This window comes from Eubalaena glacialis, chromosome 3, assembly GCF_028564815.1.
Source record: "Eubalaena glacialis isolate mEubGla1 chromosome 3, mEubGla1.1.hap2.+ XY, whole genome shotgun sequence".
Classification (NCBI taxonomy): Eukaryota; Metazoa; Chordata; class Mammalia; order Artiodactyla; family Balaenidae; genus Eubalaena; species Eubalaena glacialis.
In genome coordinates, this window is record NC_083718.1 from 182,891,770 (window position 1) to 182,909,248 (window position 17,479).

General features: G+C 57.7%; 2 protein-coding genes across 6 annotated transcripts in view; one reads left to right on the forward strand and one right to left on the reverse strand.

Annotated features, from left to right (window-relative positions):
• The window catches only part of ZBTB17 (zinc finger and BTB domain containing 17), a 32,119-nt gene extending 17,381 nt beyond the window's left edge, over positions 1–14,738 (forward strand). Inside the window, exons 3-16 of one of the 3 annotated variants that reach the window (XM_061184896.1) lie at positions 6,727–6,933; positions 7,803–7,991; positions 8,630–8,770; positions 9,109–9,228; positions 9,842–10,080; positions 10,160–10,302; positions 10,387–10,687; positions 10,991–11,078; positions 11,160–11,276; positions 11,366–11,486; positions 11,711–11,841; positions 12,168–12,377; positions 12,496–12,585; positions 12,662–14,736. In XM_061184896.1, coding sequence (XP_061040879.1) covers positions 6,729–6,933; positions 7,803–7,991; positions 8,630–8,770; positions 9,109–9,228; positions 9,842–10,080; positions 10,160–10,302; positions 10,387–10,687; positions 10,991–11,078; positions 11,160–11,276; positions 11,366–11,486; positions 11,711–11,841; positions 12,168–12,377; positions 12,496–12,585; positions 12,662–12,945 — 2,379 coding nt within the window. In that variant the 5' untranslated portion in view covers positions 6,727–6,728 and the 3' untranslated portion in view covers positions 12,946–14,736. Of the gene's footprint in view, positions 1–6,726; positions 6,934–7,802; positions 7,992–8,629; positions 8,771–9,108; positions 9,229–9,841; positions 10,081–10,159; positions 10,303–10,386; positions 10,688–10,990; positions 11,079–11,159; positions 11,277–11,365; positions 11,487–11,710; positions 11,842–12,167; positions 12,378–12,495; positions 12,586–12,661 lie in introns of all 3 variants that reach the window. The other 2 variants (XM_061184897.1, XM_061184898.1) reach the window with 2 other exon arrangements.
• Positions 14,461–17,479, reverse strand: part of SPEN (spen family transcriptional repressor) — an 85,243-nt gene continuing 82,224 nt past the window's right edge. For all 3 annotated transcript variants that reach the window (XM_061184894.1, XM_061184893.1, XM_061184895.1), the window contains 4 exons: positions 16,998–17,462; positions 16,637–16,831; positions 16,136–16,294; positions 14,461–15,658 (listed from right to left, as the gene is read on the reverse strand). In XM_061184894.1, coding sequence (XP_061040877.1) covers positions 15,527–15,658; positions 16,136–16,294; positions 16,637–16,831; positions 16,998–17,462 — 951 coding nt within the window. In that variant the 3' untranslated portion in view covers positions 14,461–15,526. The remainder of the gene's footprint in view (positions 15,659–16,135; positions 16,295–16,636; positions 16,832–16,997; positions 17,463–17,479) is intronic.

Consider the following 17,479-nt stretch of genomic DNA (forward strand, 5'->3'; position numbering starts at 1 on the left):
AACTTCAGCAAAGCAAACGGTACTGAATCTTGGCAGGGTGCATTCTGTAGAAGGAAGCAGTGCTTTTCAGGGTGGGGGCCACTATTCAGGAGAAGATGAAGCATTTGGGGCTGTTGGGAAGGGCTGAGTCAGGTTTGTGTGTTTCTACAAAGTGGAAATGGACTTTAAAAGTTTGAGAAACACAAGCTTAATAGAAGAGCTGTGTTTGCTGGGCGAGGAGGAAAGTTCCAGTACGGTTGGTTTTGTTGATATTTGCTTCTCTGCCACGTTGCGCTGAAAAGGGACGGGTTGTCACAGCAGGTGGGTTGGTGGAGTTGAGCAGGTAGCTTTCATGTTTGCAGGGCTGGCCTGCTGGGAACTCTGTTCCCTTGGCCTGAGTTGGTGTATGCCAGGCTGTGTACACGAGCCACCAGTATTTCTGGAAAATCAGGAACGCTGATCCCTGTCACCCGCTCTCAGGTGCCTCGAGGCCCTTGGATGGCTGTCTCCTGTCCAGGCCTGCAGCTGGCACAGCCTGTTCCGGGAGCTGGGGACTGTTGTTCATCAAGATTGGCGGGCATCTCCTGGTGGTAGGCCAGTTGTTTCCTGGCTAATGGTTTCCCTCTGTGCAGCAGTTTGGAAATGCATGCAGTTCAGTGCTTGCTAATAACCTGGGCAATATTTCATGTTTGACAGGTGCCCATTTGACTCTGAGATGGAGCGTTGCTCTGTGGACCCACTTAGAGCTCTGGGCAGGCGCTCCAGCCTTCAGCCAGGAGCACCCTTGGGGTTTATGGAACAGTTGTTCAATATAAAGTGCTTCCCTGACAGAGAAAATCGCTCTGAGTGGTTCTTGCCCAGTGCCCCCTGACTCTTCATGTTAATTGGGCTCCGGGATTTTTCCAGACTGCATTTAGAAGGAATAATGGGTTGTGATTACAACATCTAAACAAGGTTCAAGTCACCAAGTAGTTTTTGAGTATACACGAGGTGCCCAGCATAAAAGGATATGTAGAAACCATCTGATGTGGTCTTTGGCCTAAAAAAATATATAGAGTCAGCATCTCTGCTTCCTGGTAACAGTCGTTTGCTGAGTGCTTACCACATGCCAGGCACTGGGCAGGCCCTTTGCTTATGTTACCTAGCTTAATCCTGTAAAGAACGTGGGAAGTAGTCCCACTGGCTCCACTATGCCAGAGGAGAGCTTTGTTGTAGGTCACCTGCGGGTGTGGTAGGTGACAGGACCTGGAGGTGAGCCTACTTGGCTTTGGCCCCAGAGGCTCTGCTGCCTCTGTGGTGCCGTGCTGCCTCTCAAGTCCTAACTGTTGGAGGCAGCAGGGCAGAGCTTAGGGCCTGGTGTAGCCATGCTCTTAGTTTTTAGGTGATTGGACTGTGCCACACGTGGTGCCATGCTGCTTGGTGTGTTGAAGACCCTCCATAAATGCCATTTTGTTGTTACTGTGGGGATCTGGGATTCAGGTTTTGTTGAATTGAGCAGAGTGGATTTCACGACCCAGGGAGAAACTTTTCTCATGGCAGCAGTCTGTGTGTGGATGTTTTGGATCCGAAAGGCAAATGAGAGGGATTGTGTTTTCTCCAGTGCTACCCCCCCCCCACACACACACACCCCTGTCCACCTTTGTGGCTCTTTCCCCTCCTCAGGGCAGCCCTGGCCAGAGCATCTGGGAACATGGTTGGAAACATCCTATCTCTGCACGGATTGAGTGTGGCACTTTTACCTCACTTTTTTCTTATTACAAATTTTGTTAAATTTTGAAAAATGTTCCCGTATAAAAGTATATGAAATGCACATATTTAGTTTAAATAATAAATTTAGGTGTATCCAAATAAAGAAATAGAGAACTCCCAGTATCTCCGAAGACCCTAATTGCTCCTCCTCCCATCCAGAGAGAATTGTTACCCTGAAATTTTTTGTTAATCATCCCCTTTTCTTTACAGTTTTACCATCTGTATCAGTTATCTCTTGCTGTAAGCAAACCACCTCAAAACTTAGTGTCTTTAACCATCAGCAGTTTATTATTTCTCCCCATTATGTGGGTCGACTGGGCAGTTGTTTTTGTTCTACAAGGTGTTGAGGTCACTCGTGTGCCAGCATTCAGCCGGTGGCTGGGCTGGAGCCCTGGTGCTGTCAGCTGGGGCATCTCAGCTCTTCTTCAGGGGCCCGTGCACATTGGTGTCTCCTCCAGGGCCCCTCCATGTGTCCTCTCCCCCCAACAGGAGCGCCCGGGCATCCCTGCAGTGGGGTGCCTGGGTTCCAAGAAAGCAAAGCAGAATCTTCCAGACCTCTTAAGGGCCAGGCCTGGAACTGGCACAGAGTCACTGCATCCTGTTGGTCAGAGTCATCCCAGGGCCACCCAGGTTCAGCTGGAGTCTCACGGCAGGTGTGGTCGGATGGGAGGGATTGTTGGCGGCCGTCCTCAGAGACTGCGCCCACGGTGCCCACACATACACATCCATGTCCGTGTTGCCTGTTTGTATCCACATTGCGGGGCTTCCCCAGGTCCCTCACGTTTTCGTTCCCAAATGAATTCCTTGTGAGGCTGGCCAGGGCTTGTGTCCAGCTAGGCTGCTTGTCCTCAGGGGAGCATCCCACCTCTGACATCGAGGTCTGCCCCATCAATCAAGGATATGGATCGAGCAGACAGCAGTGTCATGGAAGGTGCCCGCTCGGAGGCCGGAGTTGGTCGGAAACATGAGGACTTTGGGCTCGATGGGCTCTGCGGTCTAGTTCTGTGTGAGTTTTCTGTTGTGCTAAGTTTGGGGGGGTCTTTCTTAGAAGCAGTTTTAACTAAGGCCCACACGTAGCACCCTTGAAGCAAGATGAAACGAGGAGGAAGGGACCCCACTCTCGTGCTTAGCGGAGGGCACCGCACACCACGGGTGGGCCGGCGGAACCACACTCGATCCCCGCCGTGGTTAATGAGCAGCGGGCTGGCTGCTGATCTTGTTACTGTGTTCAAGTCCCCTCAGACAATGCCCCCTCCTTGCGTGCACTCGGGACCGGCTCCCACATTGCCGCCCGCCCCTGGGGCCCCCACGTCCCTCTGTGTGGCCCAGGCAGGTGCATCCTGCCCCACGCGCTCACCTCTTTTCCTGGTTCCCTCTGAGCTTGGCCAGATCCTGGTGGGTTCCTTTCACTGTAGAGTATAAAAGAGGAGACAGGAGACAGAGAACTGCATGCTCATTCTAGAACAACAGTTCACCTAGGTTTGGAGGTGGGGCACGGCCTGCTTCTAGCTCAGCCCCTCTGAGGGGAGGACCGAGCCGGCTGACCCCTCACCGGCTCACCGCACCATCTTTGGGAGGAGAGAGAGGCTGTTGGAGCTTTGTAGCAGGCAGGCAGCTGGGGGAGGTGAGTGGGTGAGCACTGGACGACAGCCTGGAGGCTCTGAGCTCCACTGCCCCTGGGGGCTGTGCGGTTATAAAATCCACTGTGCTGCTGACAAGTGACACCATTTAGCACTCGGCAAGCCCCGCAAGGGCCCTCACACCCCCTGGGGGGGCCGATGACAAGATGGGGCTTGTGAGTGCATGTTTAAGCGCTGTTTATCTGTTTGTGGGGATGGCCTTTTTTTTCCTTTTTCCTTCCTTCTAGTTCCTCTCCCTACTTCCCCCATCCTTCCCTGCTTTCTCCTTCCCTTTTATCCTTGTGTGTTTTCTCTCTCGTCCATTTCTTTCTTTGATTTTGTCAGAACAGATGCTCTTTTAGGACTGTTTCTCTTGTTGGAACAGCTTTGGAGGCTTCAGAGGGATTCCAGAAGCCTCTGGTGTTCTCCCGACACCCACATTTGGGGAGGAGCCCACTTCTGGGCGGGCTTCTCGCATCAGAACACTGCAGTTAGCTTTGGGTGGAAAACATTACTCATGGCGCGCAGCTGCTCCCCTGTGTGGGGCGGGGAGGGGCTGGGGTGCTGGGCCACCGCCCACCCTCTCGCAGGGACCTGTACCAGCCTTCTCCCAAGGCCTCTGGAAGTGAGTGCACCCCGCCCCGACGTGTCCCTGCTGAGGGCTCTTCTCGGCCTTTGTCCCAGGCAAGGCCAGTAACCACCTGACCTTGGAGCTGGCAGGTCCCTTCCACCCTGTTGGCCAGGAGTCTTTTCTCATGTTTATCTTCCCAGCAAGTCAGATTGCTTTCTGGCTGGAGGGTTCTGCTCTCAGCAGGCTCCAGCCCAGGGGCCTGGGAACAACTCTGTACCTCTGGGGGGGGGGCGGGGGAGGAGGGGGCGCAGGGCATGGGTGCTCAGCCAGTGCTCCCCAGTTGTTTCTGAGCCTGGGAGGTACTTCTTCCCAGTTCAGTTCTTGGGTTGGCTCCTGGTGAAGTGAGGGAGCCAGGCCCACTGCCAGGAGGGAAGAGTTTGGATCTGGTTGGAAAGTTCTGAAGGGGATTATTCTGCAGCTGATTGAGAAGGCACCTGTGGGCCCTGGTGGTCCCTCCCTTTCTGCACTTGGCGTGTATTTCACCTGAGGACAAAGAGGGTGAACTGGTGATTGGAACTCAGGGGCTGCCCATGCACATGTGCACACATTTGTCTGCTCACGTGGCTTTTTCCACAGCAGAGAGAAGACAGCTCAGGTCGGTTTGGCCCAGGCCTCTCCTTGCCACCTGCCTTTGGTTCCATTTACACCTTGCCTGTGTGTACCCCCTTTAGGTCCTAGGCCTAAGTGCCCGGCCCGCCTGTTTAACCCTACAGGCTGGACACTGGTTCTTTTCCATGTCCTCCAAAACTTCTCTGTTTTAGCTTTGACCTGCTCAGGAACAGAACAGCCGAACTTCTCCCTTGCATCCCTTGAGGTCACGAATGAGAACTTGCTTTTTCTAGGGACTGAAGACCTAGAGAAGGATGCCTTTATGGGGTGTCCTGGTCAGTAGTAGCCTTTGCTCCGGCGGCTCGTGCTGTGCCGGCTGGTTTGTCACCGAGCAGGTTGCTCAGCAGATGCAGAGGGCCCAGCCGCCTTGCGCCTGACCGCTTGACTCCAGGGCTGGCTTCCGGCTCTCCCCTGCTTATACCTAAGAGCTTGCGCCTCAGCCACTTATGATCTGAGCGGTCCAAGAAGCTGTGCCTCTGGCTGGGAGCTTGTGTGTGGAGGCTGGGACCAAAGGACAGTCCTGGGGACGTTGGAGGGAGACAAAGGGTATTTTCAAGTCTCCAGCAGCAGCAACTCTGAACTCATGACTCAGGGGCTGGCACCCCATGGCACACGGCCTGTTGCCACTGCCTGTCCCCCCTTACTTGATGGAGCCCTACCCACCTACTCGGTGACTTCTCCCAGTTCAGCAAATATACCCTTCCACTTGTGAAAAGTTTCCAGACACCATGGGTGGGTGGGCTTTGCATCCTTCAAAGCCGATCTGTGCTGGCTAAGCCACGTGCGCGGGGGCGTGGCTTTCGTTATGTCTCATCACAGCCAGACAGCCATACATGGTCACTGCAGCTCCAGAGCTGCAGCGCGGTGACTCAGCCCCGAGAGGCTGATGTAACGGGAACAGCCGGAGCCAATGAGTGGTTGCTGAAACCTGGAGGCCGAGAGCCTCCCAGGGTCATGCTCACCTGCCCAGAAACCACCTGGGGCAGCTCTGAGCAGACCCAGGCCTCAGAAGAAAGGTTCTAGAAGAACTGGAAGAGAAACCCCTGCCACTTACCGGATTCCAGGCCAGGGTGTGACAGCCCAGCCCGGTTGGATCTATGTAATGTGGTCCCAGGAGTCGGCACTGACGTTTACTTAGAAATTGGTTCTTTCTTGAAAGGAGAGTCTGCTTCTTTTCCCTAGAAAATTGCCGATCCTGAGACTGACTCTGGTGTGGTGTTGAGGGGGAGGGGAGAGCCATTTTAGATACTTACTTAGTCCTGGCTTGTGCAGTTCAGGACGATTTGGCACCAGGCCATGGAGTTTTTGTGAGCATTTTTACTTGAGACAGTTGTGGAATTTCCAGGCAGCAAGTGAGGTCTTTGACAGAGAAACTGCAGCAGGCCAGCAGCTCCTGGGCTCAGGATCAGAGTTCATTCTTTCTCCAGGGACAGCCTAGAGAGGTTTCTGGAGGCAGAAGACTCACCAGCTCTTGTGTAGTTCCCTGAGCCCATGAATCAGAGGTGGGGGAAGTGGGGGAGAGATGGATCCTCACCCCCGAGGGCCAGGCTTTGCCGAGGACAAGGCAACCTGCACAGACCCCTGTGGGTGCAGCAGGAGAGGGGCTGATTCCTGAAATGCTGGATGATGAAACGTCTGCCTTCCCAAGCGCATATTTCACCTGTACATGACAAACTGAGAAAAATAGAAACAAAATAGAAAGGTTTTCATGAAGCCACATGTATCCAATCGAAAGATCTTTTAGTCTAAGATTATGTCATGCATTCTTTTTGTAAAAAAAGAAAAGTTAAGCGACCATGTCTTTTTTTTTTTTTTTTTGAAATGCTGACAGTAATCAGTGTTTTGTGTGTGCTTGGTTTTTGATTTTTTAATGTCATTACCTGGCAAGGCACAAAGGTGGCTGTTTTGTGTTGGTCCCTCCATGCTTTTTGGGTTTTGGAACTTTCCTGACCAGTTAGCCCAGGAATCTAGAAGCCAGCCCCTGGTCGGTCTGGGCCTGCAGAGGCACCTGCCCTTTGTGGATTTGGTTCCACCCTCCCACCCATCCCCCTGCTTCTCACCTGGGGGTGCTGGGATTGCTGCTGGGGCTGGTTGGTGTCCTCCCTCGTGCTAACTCGAGGGCTCTGTGGCTTTCCCCAGCCATGGATTTTCCCCAGCACAGCCAGCATGTCTTGGAGCAGCTGAACCAGCAGCGGCAACTGGGGCTTTTGTGTGACTGCACTTTTGTGGTGGATGGTGTTGACTTTAAGGCTCACAAAGCAGTGCTGGCGGCCTGCAGCGAGTACTTCAAGATGCTCTTCGTGGACCAGAAGGATGTGGTGCACCTGGACATCAGTAACGCGGCAGGTACCCCACTGGGTCCAGGGCCGAGCTTGTGGCGGGCCCCGTGCCACGCGAGGCCCTCCTTTGAGCAGCACCTTCCGGCTGTGGGGTGCGCCAGACCTCCCACACAAGACTCGGCCATGAGTGCGTGGGTACCAAGTTCTTACCACGTTTGCGGGGCCTCTTTTGACTGGGAGCGGGGTGGAAGGGGAGAGCTGGCAGGAAGGGCTCATGATAAGCTCCGGAGTGAACACAGGACAGGCTCATCAGGAGGGACAGAGAGCGGGAGGGCTCTGAGCCCTGGTCCCTTTCCATTGCTGAGTCAGTCCTCAACCCCCTACCCCAGTGCTCACCTTGATGGGAATGGCAAGGGTTGGGATCGGGAGGGGTGTCAGGAAGGTCTTGGGATTGAGGAAGGAGTTAACTGGTCCTAGATTCAGGTTCCCAACCCAGAATGACGTGCCATGCCGCCAGAAGTTCAGGCAAGGTGTCGTTCCCCCATTTTACACATGCGGAAACTGAGGCCCAGAGAGATCAGGTGACTGGCCTGGAGGTCAGGTAGAGAGTTTGTGGCAGAGCCCTGATGAAAGCCAGTGGTGAGAGACTCTGTCCTCTGGTGCTGAAGTGCAGTGAATGGGCAGAGAGTGTTCAGGGTGGGCACTCACACCCTCCGCCCTCTATGGGTGTGCTTCTTTTTGGAGGCTGTTGTCTGGGTTGAGAATCCCCAGGTTGCCCGCCTCTCCACCGGCACAGGAGATGGGGAGACAGTGGGCTGCCACCGCCACTCTGCTTTTCACAAATCCCTGGATCCCGCCACGGAGTGGAGCAGCTGGACAGGCTGCTGGTGCCAGGCCTCGAGGTGGGTCCGTGATGGCTGTCTGTGTCCTTGGCAGGCCTGGGGCAGGTGCTGGAGTTTATGTACACGGCCAAGCTGAGCCTGAGCTCTGAGAACGTGGACGATGTGCTGGCTGTGGCCAGCTTCCTGCAGATGCAGGACATCATCACGGCCTGCCATGCCCTCAAGTCACTGGCTGAGCCGGCTGCCAGCCCTGGGGAGACTATGGAGGCCTCGGCCTTGGAAGGTAAGATTCTTGGCAGGCTGTTCCTGAGCAGGTGGCTTTTGATGGGAGCTCTGCCCCCGCCTCTCTCTGTCACCTCTTTGGCCTCGCCTGTGTTGTGGGGAGCTCGTGGGGAGGAGCCGCAGCAAAGTCTGAGAACGCCTCTCAGAGGGGCCCCGTCTGCCCTCCCTGCCTGAGGGCACCGGCAGCCACGCCTGGCTCAAGGCCTTTGCACAGGACTTCCCTCTTCGGCAGGTCTCCTCTCCCACACCCTTCCTCCTGCTCCTCTTAGTGCCCTCAGGAAAGCCCCCTGAGGCCCAGTGTGGGCCAGATTCCTCGTGGCACACTTTCAGAGAACCACGCTCCTCTCCTTGTAAGCACCGATCTCTGATCAGCGTCATTTCACGTGTGATGACTGTCTCCCCGACCAGTCTGCGAGCCCCATGGGAGAAGCAACCACGACTGTTGTACCCCAGGCCCAGCGGCAGCCTGGTGTGATGTCGGTGCCTATGAATAATCTGTTGAATGAGCAAACCAACAAACCGCTACTTAGATGTATCCCCAGGGAGGTCTGGAAGAGCTGGCAAGCTCTGGGCTACCTCACCCCGCCAAGTGGTGGACACTTGATGGGAAATGGCAGGTCTGTCCTGTTCCATCTCCAGTGGGGGACAAGAGAGCCAAAGAAGAGAAGGCTGCTGCCACTACACTGAGCGAGCTGGACCTGGCCAGAAGCAGTCCACCCACGGGCCTGGGCAGGGAGCCCAAAGAGGAGCGGGGCGGCCAGGCCGAGAGCACGGCCAGCGGTGAGTTGTGATGCTGAGGACCTGGCTGACTGTCCATCACCTGCCAGCAGCGTGGGCCCCAGCGCAGTGAGCAGCTTTCTCAGGAGGCTCCTGGGGGAGGGAGGGAGGGAGGCACAGGCAACTGCATCCCTTGAGCTCAGGTTACCCAAAAACCACCGGTTATTTTTTCTGGGGCATCTGTTAAAGCCAGAGCAGAGGCTCAAGCAGCCCGAGCTTGGATGTGCTCCCCCCACCCCCGGGGCCATAGCCGCTTCCAGGGGTCTGGTCCAGGAGAGCCGACCGGCCCCTGGACAGAGGGTGCCAGTCCAGCCCCGGATGCCCCCACACCTCTACACCAGGTGCAGAGCAGACGGAGAAGGCCGATGCCCCCCGGGAGCCTGTGGAGCTCAAGCCGGACCCCATAAGTGGAATGGCTGCTGCTGAGGCCGAGGCTGCCTTGTCAGAGAGCTCAGAGCAAGGTACCCTCCGCCAGCTGGGGTGCCCACCCTCACGCAGGCATCCCCCACTCACACGTCACCCCCCCTCCCCCCCCCCGCCCCCCCGGCCAGGGGCCCTCTCTTCCTCCCTTAGCTGATCTCACTGTGAGTCACTCACATCAGCTTTTGGGCCGACATCTTTCCTCATTCTTGAATTTTGACATCAGTTTCTTGGTTGTACACCCTGGCCATGCTTCCCTTTAGCACAGAAGTGTCCTTGTCGTAGTACTGGCCCTGCTGTTTTTCCCTGGGCTGAGCACCGTGGCGGAACTTGGCCGCCCATGGCACCCACCCCAGCCCCCGCCCCCAGTGCTTGTTGGCTGACAGCACCCTTCCCACCTGTGTCGCCAAATATGGGGCCCCCGTTGGACTGAGGCCCATCTGCATCCTCCAAGCGGTAGCTGTCCCAGTCATTGGTCTCCCCTGGGCTTGCCCTGGCGGTGCTGGGGACCATTTATCTGCAGCTCCCAGACATTGCCCTGCCCCTGCGAGGCGCCCACGCAGAGAGAGGGTGTGTGCAGAGATGAGCCGTGCCCAGGCCTCACTTGGCCAGTTGCCAGGTCGGTTTCCTCAGTACTTGCCCTTCTTGTGGCAGAAATGGAGGTGGAGCCAGCCAGGAAGGGAGAAGAACGAGAGGAGGAGGGCGCCGTGCCCGCGGTGGTCAAGGAAGAGGGGCCGCCGCTGGAGAAGGGCGAGGGCCCCGAGGAGAGCGAGGAGTCGGCCAGCACGGACTCGGGCCAGGAGCTTGGCGCGGAGGCGCGGGGCCTGCGCTTGGGCACCTACGGCGACCGCACGGAGTCCAAGGCCTACGGCTCCGTCATCCACAAGTGCGAGGTGCGCCGCGGGCGGTGGCGGCCCCGCCCGGGCCCCCCACCCGGCGCCGCCCCTGACACCCAGCCCCCTGCGCCCGCAGGACTGTGGGAAGGAGTTCACGCACACGGGCAACTTCAAGCGGCACATCCGCATCCACACGGGCGAGAAGCCCTTCTCGTGCCGGGAGTGCAGCAAGGCCTTCTCTGACCCGGCAGCCTGCAAGGCCCACGAGAAGACCCACAGGTAGGCCCCGCGGCCGCCCCCCATGCCCGCCCGCCCCGGCCCCGCGAGCCCCGCGAGCCTCCTGTCCCCGCGTTCTGCCGCCAGCCCGCTGAAGCCATACGGCTGCGAGGAGTGCGGCAAGAGCTACCGGCTCATCAGCCTGCTGAACCTGCACAAGAAGCGGCACTCGGGCGAGGCGCGCTACCGCTGCGAGGACTGCGGCAAGCTCTTCACCACGTCCGGCAACCTCAAGCGGCACCAGCTGGTGCACAGCGGCGAGAAGCCCTACCAGTGCGACTACTGCGGCCGCTCCTTCTCCGACCCCACGTCCAAGATGCGCCACCTGGAGACGCACGACACCGACAAGGAGCACAAGTGCCCTCACTGCGACAAGAAGTTCAACCAGGTGGGGGGAGCCGGCCCCGGGCCCCTGTGCTCCGGCGGCTTCCGTCTCGGGGGCCCAGGGGACCTAGCGGGGAAGTAGGTGGTGTTGGCTGAGCAGAAAATGACCCTGCCGGGTGGAGCTCTTGACTGCTCTGCCGAGCGAACTGGGAAGGCAGGCTGCGGGGACGGGCGCGGGCCAGGAAGAACTGAGGGGGGTGGTTTTCCCATTTCCCCCGGCCTTGAGGAAAGGGGGAGCCCCGCACAGGCCCCCGGGAGGACCGAGGATCGGTGGTTCCCTGCCGTCTGACCCCCTGCCTGGGTGCAGGTGGGGAACCTGAAGGCCCACCTGAAGATCCACATCGCCGACGGGCCCCTCAAGTGCCGGGAGTGTGGGAAGCAGTTCACCACCTCAGGTAGGGCCCGGCTGGCCCCGCCCCCGGCCCCGCCCCCGGCCCCGGGCGCCCGTGCCAGGCCCACCCTCGGTCTCGCCACAGGGAACCTGAAGCGGCACCTTCGGATTCACAGCGGTGAGAAGCCCTACGTATGCGTCCACTGCCAGCGGCAGTTCGCTGACCCCGGCGCCCTGCAGCGGCACGTCCGCATCCACACGGGTGGGTGAGCGGCCCGGCGGCGCCCGGGTGCGGGCACAAGGGAGGAGAGCAGGCGCCGACACCTTCCCGTCCCCTGCCTCCATCCCCAGGTGAGAAGCCATGCCAGTGCGTGATGTGCGGCAAAGCCTTCACCCAGGCCAGCTCCCTCATCGCCCACGTGCGCCAGCACACCGGAGAGAAGCCCTACGTCTGCGAGCGCTGCGGAAAGAGGTCCTGCCCTTCCGGCCCCCAGCCGGCGCCCTGTGGGGTCCCGGCACTCGGCGGGTGGAGGGGGTCAGAGAACAAGCCCGGGGCTCGGTTGGTAGCCGGGCAGACTGCTCCAGCGCAGGTCCCGGGGTCCTCTCGGGTCTAGACCCTGAGGTGGGAGGCCCCAGCCCAGCACCCCGGCCCAGGCCTGGGCGGTTCTGTGCAAGCCTTTCCTTCTGGCCCTGCAGATTCGTCCAATCCAGCCAGTTGGCCAATCACATCCGCCACCATGACAACATCCGCCCTCACAAGTGCAGCGTGTGCAGCAAGGCCTTCGTGAACGTGGGGGACCTGTCCAAGCATATCATCATCCACACTGGTGAGTGCGTGCCACCCGCCTCTCTGTCCCAAGCCCTGACTCTCGGGCACATGGTGGGGTGGGAGGTGCCCCGGACCCCAGCCTTCGGTGCCGGCACTTGCTGAAGGCGGCCTTGAAAGCAGTTTAACTCCAAGGAGGGCCCCATTTTCTCAGAGCTTCTGGAAGGTGCAGGGGCCACTGGAAGCTTCCCTGTGCCTCAGGTGGCCGCCCCAGAGCGCTTCCTGCTGGAAAAGACAGGGTTGCGGGGGAAGCTGGAGGCCACTGAGGTCCTCCCCCCCTGCACCCCCCCCCCCAATGGCAGGAGAGAACCTTGCCTCCCCCCCCAGGAGAGAAGCCTTACCTGTGTGACAAGTGCGGTCGCGGCTTCAACCGGGTGGACAACCTTCGTTCCCATGTGAAGACTGTGCACCAGGGCAAGGCAGGCATCAAAATCCTGGAGCCAGAGGAGGGCGGTGAGGTCAGCGTGGTCACCGTCGATGACATGGTCACGCTGGCCACTGAGGCACTGGCAGCAACGGCCGTCACTCAGCTCACAGGTGGGGACCATCACTCAGCTCCCAGGGCAGCAGGGGGTGGTCACAGCAGGGGTTGCCTCTGGGGTGGCAGCAAAGGGGCAGGTGAGTCTGGTCTCAGGCCCTGCCGATGCCCCCACAGTGGTGCCAGTGGGGGCGGCGGTGACCGCTGATGAGACAGAAGTACTTAAAGCCGAGATCAGCAAAGCTGTGAAGCAAGTGCAGGAAGAAGGTGAGAGGGGCCGCCTGGGGGAAAGCTGCCGGACCCAGGGGCCCTCCCTGTCCTTACTGCAGCCCCACTCCCACAGATCCCAACACTCACATCCTCTACGCCTGTGACTCCTGTGGAGATAAGTTCCTGGATGCCAACAGCCTGGCCCAGCACGTGCGGATCCACACAGCCCAGGCACTGGTCATGTTCCAGACGGATGCGGACTTCTACCAGCAGTACGGGCCAGGCAGCACGTGGCCGGCCGGGCAGGTGCTGCAGGCTGGGGAGCTGGTCTTCCGCCCTCGGGATGGGGCTGATGGGCAGCCGGCCCTGGCAGAGACACCTCCCACAGCCCCTGAATGTCCACCATCTGCTGAGTGAGCAGGCACCCCCTCCTCCTGTTTATTTAAGGTTGGACAGCACCCTAGAACTGAGAGGGGTGAGCCCATTCCCTAGAGAGAATAAATCTGATTATTTTCTAACGCTGCCTATAGCTCCCTGTGGGGCTGGGGAGGGGAGCTGGCAGCTGTGGCTGATGCCGGGGAAGGGTTGCTCCACCCAGCGACCAGTCGGCAGAGACTTGCTTGTGGGGAAAGCCAGGCTGTCCCTTTGCAGAATGGGACTGGAGCCCCGGGACCCGTCTAGAAGCAAGCTGGTTGCTTTGCCTGAGTTGGGGTGTGGGCAGCACACTCAGGCCAGAGAAACTGCGGCTCCACGAGCCCCATCTGGCCTCCTCTTTGGAGGCTTCTCCTCGGCTCGGCGTGAGGATCGGACCTCCCCTCTCCACCTCTCTCCGCTGTGGAGCCACGGCTGTGACCCTGCGCCCTTGTGTTGGGAACTGGGCCCACAGGGCTTGGCCACAACTGCTTACCAGGATCCAGGCCACCCGTACAGAGCCCAGCTCGGGGGCCCATTCAGCCAGAGCAGCAAGGTAGGCAGAGCACCAGACCCAACAGGCCGCAGGCCTGCTTCTGTTGGGCCTAGGGAAGAGGGAGAGCTCCACACTCGCTTCACGGTAACCCTGGCCGCGAGATCAGGGCCAAGCCAGTGTCATCTTTTGAGAACATTTACTTGCCCTGAATCAGTGGCGTCTCTACAAGGCTGAGAGCCTGGAGGGACAGGAATGAGCGGCCAGGAGCTGTGATGGGGAGGTGGGAGATGGCAGCACTGCTTAAACTAGGAGCAGCAGTGCGGACGGTGAAGCAGCTCATTCTTACCTCTGTCAGCGGGGAGGCATGAGATGCCTTCTCTGCCGCTTTTCCATACAGCTTGTCCCCAGCAGCTGTTAATTCCTCACCCAGAGATGGTACCATCTGGCACCGAAAGCATAGCTCTATTTGGAGGAGCCCCAGGGAACTACAAGTGAGACCAGCAACTTTGTGGTCCTTGTGTTCCCGTCCCCCACGCCCAACTCCCCAGCTTGTGGTGGGTCCAGCTGCTGGAGAAGCTTGGCCCACCAGTGCCATCCTCCTACTGGGAGGCAGCTGCTGCTGCAGGGCCAGCCTGCACCACGCCCGGAGGAGGAAGGGAGAAGAGGCAAGACCCCAAAGCTTCCTTAAGATGTTTCTGAGTTTTGAGTGGGAGGTGGCTTTATTCTTTAATCAATCAAATTTGAAGTGCCTTCGACATTACGCAGGAGCCAACTGGGACCTTGAAGTGTCAGATAAACACCACAGCACTGAAAAACAAACAGTTCAAGTTCAGTCTGTGATGAAAATCTTCTTTTGTACAAGATAAAATGATCCTTGGGGAGGATCAGTGGCAGAAAGGAAATAATAGGTTCCATATACAGACTTGGTGCGGGGTTGAAAGCAAAAGTGGGACGAAGGCTAGCTGTTCCCATAAGCCAAGGACCCCTGGTCCTCCCATCCAAGTGACAATCACATCCACACTTGACATGTTCTGTATTTTTTAATAAAGTTTGTAATCCAATGGACACACAAAACAAAACTGCGCTGAGAAAAACAGTTTTCATAAATTAATAAGTGTTGTTAGGAAGTTGGGGGAGAGGTCAAGGTCACAGGAAGAAGGGAAGCCAGTCTTTTGTACAGTCTTTGTGTGTGTGTGACACTTCCAAGTTGCGGGAGCAGGGCCCGTGCTGTAACGAAGCGCACTTATACAAATGAGTGACAATACAAAGTCTGAGTATGAAAATAAGATTTTCTCTGAAAACACATTTTTGGCACAGATTAAAAAAAATGTATGTCGGGGAATTTGATTTTTAAGTCAGTATTATATATATTTATATATATTATATATTTATATATACACACATCCCAAGTTCTGCATATTCCACCAAGAGAGAAAATCCTTCCATTTGCTCTTTTCTGATTGTAAACTGTACATCCTGGGTGAATCAAAGACGGTGGCGCAGGAGAATTAAAGAGAGGTGACATCCAAATGAGCAAGGGGAAGGGACGGGTGGGGACAACACAGCCCAATGAAATGTTCCTTGACCCCAAGGTTTCAGCAGAAGTTTGAAGTCCTGCGTGAGAGTCTGCGATGTGTGTGCCATGTGTGTTCACGTACACCAAGACATCCAGAGTGTCACAGCCTGTCTTCACTGTGCAAAAGTCCAAGTCACTAATTTAGTGCAAAGGCAGTTCTGTTTTGTTTCTTAAAAACAAAAACAAAAAAATTCCACTGCCCTGTTCCTTTTCTCCAAAAAGAGGAGAGAGAAACCCAGCCTCAAGGTGTCTGCAAGTCCATTGGTTGGTGGTCTGTCCTTGGGCTAAATGTCATGTAAACATACGAGTAGCAGCACCACTGCCCAGGGGGGTCTGTCTGACTGAGCCGGGCGGGCGGGCGGGCGGGCGGGCGGGTAGGAGAGCGAGGCTGGCCGTCTGGCAGTGGAGTCTGTCCCCCTCGGCAGCTTCTTCCTCCACTTGGCTGGGTTGTCCTGTGTTTTATTTTTTGCTGCAGAGCCTCAGGAAGATATGCCGAGTGGTGACCATTCAGTGGCTCACACAGAGGCAATGACGATCATGAGGTGGGGAGAAATGTTGGAGATGCTGGCCAGGAGGTCGGGGGCCAGACGGGACAGGTGACTCTCAGAGAACTCGCAGGGCGGGAAGATCTGCAGCACATAGGCGGGCTGGAGAAAGGGCCAAGAGAGAAAAATGGGACCTCCTGTCTTCACATCACCCACCCCACTACCACTCTTCCCTAAAACATTTCCAACTGGGGGCGCAAAGGCCCAACAGAGAGCCAGGCTGAGTCAATTTCCCAACCAGCTAAGGTCTCCAAGACTCTGTCCACCAGAAGAAAACTAGGTATCAGAAAACTAACATGAAACTAACCCCTGAGAACTTCTTCTCTATCATTAAGCTAAAGAAAACCCTCTGCTGCCTCAGCCGTCCCTTGACTGTCTCCAGGATGGGCAGCAGTAGTCCGGCCCATGCACTCCGCTGGTTTCCTCTATCCAGAATGCCCCTTTGTCCAGCTCCTCTGGGAAGCTGTCCTGACTACTCTAGCTGGCACGGGCAGCCCATGCCACCAGATCAGTCAGACCGCCTGACCAGCCGGGACCAACCCCATGTATGTGTGCACCGAGGCGGGACACTGGGCTGACCTGATTGGAGCCAGGGTTGGGAACGTTGATGATGCCTGCCGCCTGCTTGGCCTGCAGATACGTGATGAAGGCAGCCTTGAGGGACTCGGTCTGGCTCACGACGTCCTCTTGGTCACGGCCACAGGGCAGAGCCAGCAGCAGACAGTAATCTGTCTCCACCTGGGGAAGAGGAAGCTGTCAGTGATCGGTGGGGGCGGGGGGGGGCACCTCACAAAACAGCCCAAGAAGAGGCCTGTCCAACCCAGGTGATTCGGCTCCTAAATCCCCACCTCTATGATGACCCTGAGGGCCATCCATATATTTGCTGAATGAAAAAAAGCCTCATCTCTGGATCTAGAGGCACCTTACACCCCTAGTGGAGACAGAACATGCCCTTCATCATCCACTCCAAGAAAGCCATTATTGCACCCCGTGACAAGCCACGGGGACAGGCAGTGGGGGCCACCCGTGCCTTCCCTTGCTGTGGGCGGGGCACTTGCTCACCTGGGCCCTGAGTCTTACCGTCATCCTTCGGGCAACCCCCTCCAGCTGTGAGGCCTCCAGCCGCATCCTCTGGGCGATCCTCAGGGGGGGCCCTCCTTCAGAGAGCGGCAGGGACCGATGGGCCAGGACGTTGTTGCCAGAGACGAAGTGGAGCTGCACAGCAGCTGTGTCGTTCTTGAGGGCCAGTAGGCCCTGCCACACGATGGGGTACTTCTGCTCACAGGGAAACAAACAGAAGTGAGCTCACGGCTGGAGAACACAGCTGTGCTGGCCACGGCCCCAGGCAGCAGCTTGCTCATCTAAGTCAAGTGGGGCTCTCGGGACACTGACAATAGCACAAAGCTCGGAGGGTGGTAGGGAAGGCCCTGCCCAGGCTTACCTTCAGAAGCTGGACCATATCCACAGGTCTCTGGGAAGTCAAATGTGGAGAGGAATCTTGTTTGGGGGCGGGCTGGGCTTCAGTTTGCGGCAGAGCCAGTCCTGGAGGGGGGCTGGGGCCTGAAGGTGTAGGGACAAACAACGGCTGCTTTGGGGCAGCCTGAGCAGGAAGAGGGGCCGGGAGGTCAGGCTTCATCGAGACAGACACAGGGGAGGGATACGAGGTCTGGCTTGTTTCCGCCTGCGCCCTGTGGACCTGGGCATGAGGCTCAGCCGGCCTGTTTCCAGGTACATTTGGGAGGCGCGGCTGCTCTACTCCTGTCTGGGTGCCCTTTGCCTCCTGGGAGACCGGAGGCATCTTGCTGCTTGGTGGCTGGCCTGGCTGGCTGAGCTGGGAGGGCTGCGTGGGCTGGGCCGGCTGTGCGGACTGCAGAGGCTGCGAGGGCTCGCCTTCAGGAGGGAGGCCCTGGAGTTGGGCGGGAA